At 53.4% G+C, this 9,499-nt stretch overlaps 1 protein-coding gene across 2 annotated transcripts in view; it reads left to right on the forward strand.

Moving 5' to 3' along the window:
• The window catches only part of Ppp2r2c (protein phosphatase 2 regulatory subunit Bgamma), a 94,190-nt gene extending 85,375 nt beyond the window's left edge, over positions 1-8,815 (forward strand). For both annotated transcript variants that reach the window (XM_036200810.1, XM_036200809.1), the window contains exons 7-9: positions 652-821; positions 2,719-2,810; positions 6,114-8,815. In XM_036200810.1, coding sequence (XP_036056703.1) covers positions 652-821; positions 2,719-2,810; positions 6,114-6,405 — 554 coding nt within the window. In that variant the 3' untranslated portion in view covers positions 6,406-8,815. The remainder of the gene's footprint in view (positions 1-651; positions 822-2,718; positions 2,811-6,113) is intronic.
• Positions 8,816-9,499: the final 684 nt, after the last annotated feature.

Genomic DNA, 9,499 nt, shown 5'->3' on the forward strand with positions numbered 1-9,499 from the left:
CACAGAGCCCAGGGAGTTAATGCCAGACAGCCTCACAGCAGTCCTGGTCCCCACCTGGTCCCCACCCCTCCAGAGCCACTTTGGGGTGTGACTGACCACAGGTGTCCACTGCACATGTACAGAGGCAGCTCCTGGCCTGAAGACCTGGGACCAGCTAGTACCAAAACCACGTCAGGGTCCGGCTTAGAGGCTGAAAATGCCCAGTGCTTCAGAGACTGCCAAGGCACTTTCTGGCTGGTACTCTGCACTACCAGTAGGGGGCAGCAGAGAGTTGCAGCAAATGTAGCTCTGAGTTCAACTATCCCACTTTCATGTGCCTCTGAGATTTGCATGTGGATTCGCTCTCAGCCTCAGTTTTCTTGGATATAAAATGGGAATAATTAGGCTACCACCCTGAAGTTTTTATTAGGGGATTAGATGAAGTCATTCACAGCACAGTAAATAGTCAATTAACACAGTTCCCGCAAGGATGCCCTTCCAGGGCTTTTCCTCTTTGGGGGGTCCTTAGAGGCCAGGGCTTTGGTAGGTGTTTAGGGAAAGGGTTGATGAATGAATGAATATGGTATAGACAGAGAGCTAAACCCGGGTGGATACAGTGGGCTGTAGTTCTGACTGTTCAGCCAATGACAGCCGCTGGTTCTCTCTCCCCAGTCTTTGAAGAGCCCGAGGACCCCAGCAACCGCTCCTTCTTCTCAGAGATCATCTCCTCGGTGTCCGACGTGAAGTTCAGCCACAGTGGGCGCTACATGCTCACGAGGGATTACCTCACGGTCAAGGTCTGGGACCTGAACATGGAGGCGAGGCCCATAGAGACCTACCAGGTGTGTGTAGAGGTCACAGCCTCAGGGCCCTCTGTGTGGTGTGAGATCTCCCAGGACCTGAAAACCCCTCAGGGAGCTGCCCAGCCATGGGGCTTTCTATGCTGCATTGTAGATGATGCTGCAGAGAGGTGTCCAGCCCAGCCACTGGGATGGCTGAGGAGGCTCCTGCATGGGGCTGCCATCTGTATCTAGAACCCCAGTTTCTGGACAAGGAGGGGAGGAAGGGACAAAGAAAAGTCATGAAGTCAGATGCCCCCCTACCCCCTGCGGCACCCACAGCCTTTTCAGTAAGTAGGTAAGCGTGACCCTGCCACAAACATCTGGGTGTGAATTGTATTCAGTGGCAGTGTGGAAGATGTTTCTAGACCCTCGGGGTAGCCTTTTGAGCTGGTATGCAGGGTGGATTGCTGGGCACTTCTGAGGAAGCTCTATTCATCAGGCAGCCAGGTGTCTTGGTGGGACACAGGATAAAGCTGACCTGCTGTTAAAACAACACATGTGCAGTGCAGCTTGGTATCAGGCAGGGGTGCCAGGGGCAGGGAGGGAGGAGCAGGGCTTTCTGGAGGCAGCTGCATTTGTACTGGGCCTTGAAGGTCACCTAGAATTTGGATTGGCAGATACAGACTGAAGCATGCCACCAGAAACCCCAGCTCCACCCATGGATGGGGCTGTGTGTGTATGTCCACACATGTGCCCATCACTTGTTTTATCCTGCTCCAGCAAAGAAAGATGGTATTGGCGGCCTGGTCTACTGACAGGGATCCTGGGAAGTTGGAGAGTGACAGAGGAGTCTGAGCCCAGTGGTGGCAGGCCCAAAGCTCAGCGCTGCTTCCTCTCCTACCTCAGCTGAGGAGGTGTGTCCAAGAGGACAAGCTTCTGGAAGGGGCTCCCTAGTAGCTCCCGGGACATCTCCCAGTGACCCAACTGCCCCTTTGTTAGCAGTGGGCAGGGCCTGCGGCTCCCCACTTCTCTAGGGCCTACTCTGGGTATTCTAGATAGGGACAGACCCTCTTGTGCCCCTCTGGAAGTGTCAGAAGCCCAAGATTGAGGTAAGAAACAACCTTCAAGCTATGTGTGACTGAACCAGCGGCTTCCCAGCCTCCCGGGGCCATCACAACACTGTGGTCAGCACAGGCCTATGTGTGTGGATGTTTTCCTAAGGAGGGGTGAGTGCGGAGCCTCGGGGCCTCTGAAAGCCTGTGGGGCCCCGGTAAAGTGGCAGCATTACTGTTTTGGGGACCAAGGGCTAATGCTGGATGCCTGGCTTTCTGTACAGCTGACCTACAGATTCTAAAATAGCAATGATTGATGACTCCTCCCATTTGAGCCTTTGGAGAGGTGACTCTTGTGTCCTGGAAATTGTATGTAGTAGGACAGTGCTTGGACAGGTTGCAGTACTTGACAGGTCAGAGCTATTTCATTCCATCAAAGGAGTCAGGGGTGGGCTGCCAGGAGTGAAATTGTCCCAAGACTTCATCATCATCCTCAGCCCATGGGTTGTTTTTTTTTTTTTTTTTTTTTTTTTTTAATTTATGGAGACAGGATTTCTCTGTGTCCTGGATCTCACTCTGTAGACCAGACTGGCCTTGATCTCACAGAAATCTGCCTGCCTCTGCCTCCCAAGTGCTGGGATTAAAGGTGTGCACCACCACCACCCTGCTCACCATGGTTCTTGAAGACATTGGGTTCATAGGCATGGAACATCCTTCATGACAGGTCTGGGAAGCCTGGTGCTCACTCTTCCCCATAGTTGAAGCATTTCCTCCTGCCCCCAGGGAGCAGGCAAGGCTTGGCACACAGGAGGAGGTGCTGGCACACCTGTGTTTGGAGCTGCTAATGGCAGAGGTGTCTGGGCTGTTTGGTGTCCATTGCTCAGCCTGTCCCCTCTTCTCACCAGGTCCACGACTACCTGCGGAGTAAGCTCTGTTCCCTGTATGAGAGTGACTGCATCTTTGACAAGTTTGAGTGTGCCTGGAACGGGAGTGACAGGTGAGCCAGCTGCAGGCACCCAGCCTCCGACACCCTGCCTTGCCCCTCGCCAGTCACCCAGGAAGGATCTTTCCTGTAGTCAGTGACCACAAAGCTGCACTTGGCCAGGCCAAGGTGTGAACAAGGTGTGGGAGGCCTCCTCCCTAGCAGGCAGAGCTAGCTCTCAGACTCAAGTCCAGTTGGGGAAGTGAGCTTTTCTTCACCCCTGTGACTGATGCTGACACCCACATTAACATCCTGTTCTAGGGCCCTGTGGAGTTTTAGGTCAGGATCAGCCAAGCGCCTCCCACACCGCAGGCCCTTGGGTGAGGGCTGTACCCCAGTATCTCCATCCCCTGGAGACAGAAAGACACTGGGCCACCCACACGTCTCCTGCCATCAATCTGGCAGCCTCATGGAGGCCCTCCGAGGCTCACAACTTGAACTGGTGACCTCGTGGTGATCCACCTCTCCCGTCCCACAGCCTGGAACACAGCCCCTAGTAACATGGTACAGGCGCCTGTGTTGCCATAGCCTGGACCCGGCACAGTGAGTGCAGATAGGCCCAAGGCATCCTTCATCCTCCATCATTCCCCTGCTGTGCCCAAGAGCCTGCCTTTTTCCCCACAGTTCAGAAGCTTTCCTGTGTGTGTGTGTGTGGGGGCATTGTTTCCCTGTCCCCACTCATGCTTTATAAGGCCTCACAGGCCTCAGCCTCAGTTAGTTACCTGTGTAGAGGCTGGTAGGTGAGTCTCTCAGGGTTTCCTATGGAAGAACAGCCACATATCCTGCCCAGATGAAGGAGAGGGGCTCCAGATGACCAGGGGAGCATAGCACCTGGCATGTTTTGTACCAGAGCCTCTGAGGCATCACATCCCTCCCTGCTTCGCCTGTCCCTCCGTCGGCAGGTGAGGAGTGGTGGCCCCAGAACCTCAGCCCCAACTCCCCTCCATCCAGGGTGTGTATCCACACAGGAGGCGTCTGCTTTGCCATTTGCCTGGGTGGCCAGGATGCTCCAGAGCATCTGAGGTGACCAATAAGAGCAGCTCAGCTGTGTTAGAGGCTGAAGCTGTAATTCGGGGCCCATGGTGACAGAGAGAGGACCGCTCTGAGAAAGCCATTCTGAGCAGGCCTGGACCCACATAGGGGCTGCTATCATCCCAAAGATCCACCTGTTTTGCAGGGGCTCTTAACAGAACCGTACTGAACAGAGGGCATGTGTGGTCGTCCAGAGTGTCCACTGAAGGACGATGATAAGGCAGGATATTAGGGTAGATGGCTCAAGGTTACCACCCACTGCCTGCACTTTATGTTGCCACCAGGGGGCGCATGTAACCTGACAGTGCCTAAGCCAAGCACAATCTCCATCTGACTGATGGAGGCCCAGCGCAGGGGCTTAGCAACCTGCTTCTGCCCAACACGTCCCATAGATGCGCTCCACCCCTCCTTGCCTTCCTCCACACCCATCCTTTCTGACCCTGGGATCCTGCCGAAGCACCTCCAGGAAGCGGCCCTGGTCCTCTCTGCCTTGTCCACAGCCTCCTGGGCTTTCTGCCTGTATCTTGCTATTTATGAAATGATAGATTCTAATCGCCTCTGTCCTTGTTTCCTCTACCACCCCTGGAAGAGAGGGACCTCAGGAGAGTGTCCAGTCAGTGGATGTCTGTATTTCTGGGTGGTAAAGAGCAATCTGTCCCTCCCCTTTGCCTCTGGCTTCCTCTGAGCGTGGTCTGTCTATGGACCAGAACCTCAGTGCCTGCATCCCAGGGGCCCAAGAATAAGAGGAGAAACAAACTCCCCATCCCTTTAAGGCAAGCCCGAGGCCTGCAGTCTGCTCTGCGGGACTCATAGGGGGCCTGCAGAGGGCTACTGTGTCTCTCTCTGACATAACAGCCCTCGGTGGCACCTTCATTGCCCTCCAGCATCCTTGAGTAGGGGCACCGGACGTGGCTTTGTTTCTACTCCTGGTCTTTTACTCCAGCTGGGAACAGATGAATTCTCCAGAGTCAGCCCTCTGGAAAGTGGCTTCACGTAGCCTTGGGCCAATGTCTTAGGCTGAATGACCACACACACAACACACACGCACACACACACACACACACACACACACACACACACATGTATACACACCACACACACACACACACACACACACACACACATGCATACATACCATACACACGTGCATACACACACACATGCATATACACACACACATGCATACACACCATACATGCACATGCATACACATACATACACACACACACACACACACGCACACGCGCACGCATACACACACATATGCATACACACCATACACATGCATACACACCATACACATACATGCATACACACACACACACAGTGCTGGGTCTCTCTTGGCAGTGGTGTTCTATGCTCTGCACACACAAGACTGGTGTAGGTCTATGCTCTTCGTCAACCACTGAGATGGTTTGAATATTCTCTTCTGTGGAGCCCTCTGTGGTAATCAGCTTTTCCCTCTAGAGCTTTTCCTCCCCCTCCCCCTTCCCCCTTCCCCCTCCTCCTCCTCCTTCTTCTCTCCCCACAGCTTTTCCAGCCTCCCCAAGGCTGTAAACCCCAAATCCTTCCACTAGGCCCAGATCTGCTTTGTTTTTTTTTTTTTTTTTTTTTTCCGAGACAGGGTTTCTCTGTGTAGCTTTGCACCTTTCCTGGAACTCACTTGGTACCCCAGGCTGGCCTCGAACTCACAGAGATCCACCTGGCTCTGCCTCCCAAGTGCTGGGATTAAAGGCATGCGCCACCACCACCCAGCTCAGGCCTGCTTTGTAAATGCATCAGGGAGATAACCTACTCCATGCCTCACTAGATGAAGTCCCTGGTCAGCAGAAGGCGCAGGGCAGAAGTCTGTTTCCAGGTCCCCTGGTCTGCTATGGCATCTGCCTCACCCCGTGTGACCCTGCAGCAGTGAACATTCATTTATTCATTGGCTCAGGCCCTCAGGTTGTGGAGGGGAGGGAGGGAGGCCTGGCAGGTTGAGAGACTCTGGGACAGCCACAGTTATATCTTAATGTCATCCCTGTCTCTACTGCTATTGCGGCCTCAAGCAAGGACTGCTTCTCTTAGGCTATGTACAGATGGGAAGGTACCTTTCCTGTTGGGGCAACATGAAAAGGTCCTAAAGTAGAGATGGCAGCTGAGATGTAAGAGGGGGCCAGGGAAGCCAGCAGAAAGGGGGCAGAGAGGCAGACAAAGCTCCCTGTCGCAGGAGTGGCAACCCATAGCTCCAGAGTGTCCCTGTTCCCAATGTCTTCCCCTACTAACCCCCTCCTCTTCTCTCACCAGCGTCATCATGACAGGGGCCTACAATAACTTCTTCCGAATGTTCGACCGCAACACCAAGCGGGATGTGACGCTGGAGGCCTCTAGGGAGAGCAGCAAACCCAGGGCAGTGCTCAAGCCCCGGCGCGTGTGTGTGGGCGGCAAGCGGCGGCGTGATGACATCAGTGTGGACAGCTTGGACTTCACCAAGAAGATTCTGCACACAGCCTGGCACCCAGCCGAGAATATCATCGCCATTGCGGCCACCAACAACCTGTACATCTTCCAGGATAAGGTCAATTCTGACATGCACTAGCTGGTCTCAGTGGCCCTCCCTCTGTAGGAGGATGAGCATGGTGGCCCTTGGGGAACAGGGGTCCCTAGGCTGGAGTTGCCTTGGATGGTAATTGCCAGTTTAAACAAAGGAAAGGGAAGAGCGTCAGTCACAGGTGATAAAATGGATGTGCCTGGTGGGCCTCGGTCCAGGGTTCCTTTGTTTACGGTCCTCCTGCCTCAGGCTGGGCCTTTGTTTATTATCAGGACTTTATTCCTGTCCAGGGTGATTTTTACTGCAGTGCATCAGTTGCTATCAGGGAAAGGTAAGCTGGTCCCTGATGGGGCTCCAGAGAAAGAGTGAGCTCACAGCCAGTCAAGATCTGTAGCTCTTGCAGGGAGCCAGTCACATGCTCTGGCTCAGAGCTGCTGGCTCCTATGAGAGTTTGGACAGTGCATTTTCATTGAGTGATGGCAATGCCAATTCCTCACTGGGGTGTTTGGGAGGTCTTTCCGTATCCTAGGTGCCAGGCCAGGGCAGGTCCTGAGAGGCAGAGCTGACGTCCCCGGGTTAATCGTGGGGCAGGGCTAGGTTCCTTGAGTGGCTTTTCCAGGCTGGGGCAAGTCCTGAGAGGCAGGACTGGGGACCCTGTGTGGCTGCTGTCCTCACCTTACTGCCGTCCGTTTGTGAGTGCCCCCTGCACGCTGGGCGTGGTGCTCAGTCCATAGTGGCTGTGGGTGGATCCCCACAGCCCATTCTGTGGTGGTTTTGCTGTCACTAGCCGGTCATCTTCCCACAGCTGACAGTGGGTCCTGTCCCTGACTGCAGAATCCTCTAGCCTGTGAGGCAGGTGCCCACTCATTTCCATAAGTCCCAGGCTCTGCTGGAGCTGGGGTGTGGTTACCATCCCCTTTGTACATAGGAAGGAAACTCAAGTGGAGAAACGGGGCGCCTAAGGAGTCACAGCCCGAGGGCTGAGTTGGGGTTCCATGCAGTTCTTTCCATGGGCTTTTTCCAACCCACCCCATTGATGACTAGTTTCCAAGCAGCATCCCCATGGAGGGTTCTGGAAGAGAAGTATCTCCATCTTGTGACGTCAGAGCAGGTGCACTGGTGACAAGATGACACAAGGGAGAAGATGGAGAACAGCTGTGGTGGCTCCCCGCTCTGCTTGGTGGCATCCGGGCATGCTCCCAGATGCACTTCACCTACATTGTACCTGCAGCTTTCTCTTCGCCTTCCCAGCCGCTCTTCAAGGAGGTTGCATGCAGCCAGGCAGCCCCAGAGGGACATTCACTCAGACCTCCCCAGAGCCACAGGTCAGTGGCCATTCACAGTGATCCCTGCTCCATGCTCACTCCTGGAATCCCAGAACTGCAGGGCTTGGCATTTTGACTCTGGAAGCAGACAGAAGAGGGACTTTAGTTTTCACCACGTGAACTGCCACCCAGGAAACAGAGACGCAACGGAGCTTCTTTTCTCAGTGGATCAAGGTATCCTTGTGTGTGTCAAAGCACAAACCGCATGCACACTCACTTCCGGCCATGTATTTACACAGAAACTGGGTCCATTACATTTTTGGGTTTTTTAATTTTTATTTTTAATCAACGTGAATGAAGAATGTTTATCCATCACTGTAAAATTCAGGCGCTCTGGACAGTATTATATGTACATATTGACCCTGGTTAAAGTGAGGAATCAAAAGATCGGGCAACTTTCCCCTCTTGTAAAGAAGTGGAAGAATGTGGCCAGTTGTACATAAATCCCACTGAAGCCAAAATCCAGGTGAGAGGGCCTTACACACTGGCCTGGATCTCCGGCACACCCACCTGCCTTTGCAGTTTGGCATCAGAGGGGATACTTGCCTTGGGAGCTGGCTGCTGCTGTGAGGTCACAGGTGTGACACATACCGTCTTCAAAGTCAAATCTCACATGGTCTGCAAAAGGAGGGGTCTTGCACACGCCCCTAGATTCTAGACTTCTGTTTTAAACATTGGGTACCAAAGTAGGAAGGAGAGAGAGAGACAGAAAAAGATCTCAGAAGAAAAGCATGTCTTTGGGACCCCAGGAAATCACCCAGGTCCAGAGCGGACTACAAATAGTAATGTATGTATTGATTGAGGAAAAAGGTGCAGGGGGGGGAGGGGCAGCGTGAGGAATAGCAGAAGGACCAGAGCCAAGCCACAGACTTTGCCACTTTACTCTGCTTAAGTTCTCTGGTCTTGAATATGTGGCATTCCCGTAATCATCGCGACATTGTTGGGTTTTGAGTTTGTCTCTTCTGCTTTGGTTCCTCTCTGAGGGCAGAGCCCTTGGAGGGTGTTGGGTTTGTCCATGCTGGTAACATAGTCAGGTCCAGTCATTTGGGGTTCTGTGGCTCATAGGTGCATTCTTGTTTTCTTCGGTGTCTCACAAATTATCCAACTGTTGAATAAAATTATAAATATGTTAATACCAGCTTTTTCCAATAAAATAACAAATGTTACATCTAAGACAAGGCTCAGAAGGCTGCTGATTAGAGAGCTGACCTGTGAGGGGAGCTAGCAGGGTGGGTGGGGTAGGGAGCGGCTCCCATCAACACTGGGCCACATCTAGCAGTGTCTTTTTGGCCCTGCTCCTAACCCAGGTGGAGGAAATCGAGTCAGTAGGGACACCAGTGCTACAGGTGCCTGGGGGAGGGGTCCCCAGGAGGTGCCTGCAGAGCCTGGCATGTGTTTTATAAGAGGTGGCCTGTCTCCCTCTGTGGCAGGTGTGTATAACTCACCACAAACATAGGTAAGGACACTGAGCTCAAAGAAGAACATCAGCCTAGTATCCCAGTTGCATGTGCTGTCAGAAGCTGGCCTCAGCTCTAGTGTTCCCTGGTGGCCCTCAGCCTGCAGAGGCCTTGGCTTCTTGGAATGGAGAGCTGAGTGGAGGAAGGCCATGCCTGGGCCTCTGGATTGTCAGGGAGTCAGGGCTTCCCCCTCCCTATGTCCCCTGAAGCCCTGACCCCTCACACTCAAGGCCTTTTATGTTCAGGAAGGAGGCAGAGGTGGGGCTACAGCTGCAATCTGTCCACAGCCTCCAGGTCAGCTTCAAGATGAGAAAACCACTTCCTAGCTGTATGTCATTTGGGTAACCTCTGACCCATATG

The sequence above is a fragment of the Onychomys torridus genome, chromosome 10 (assembly GCF_903995425.1).
Source record: "Onychomys torridus chromosome 10, mOncTor1.1, whole genome shotgun sequence".
Taxonomy (NCBI): Eukaryota; Metazoa; Chordata; class Mammalia; order Rodentia; family Cricetidae; genus Onychomys; species Onychomys torridus.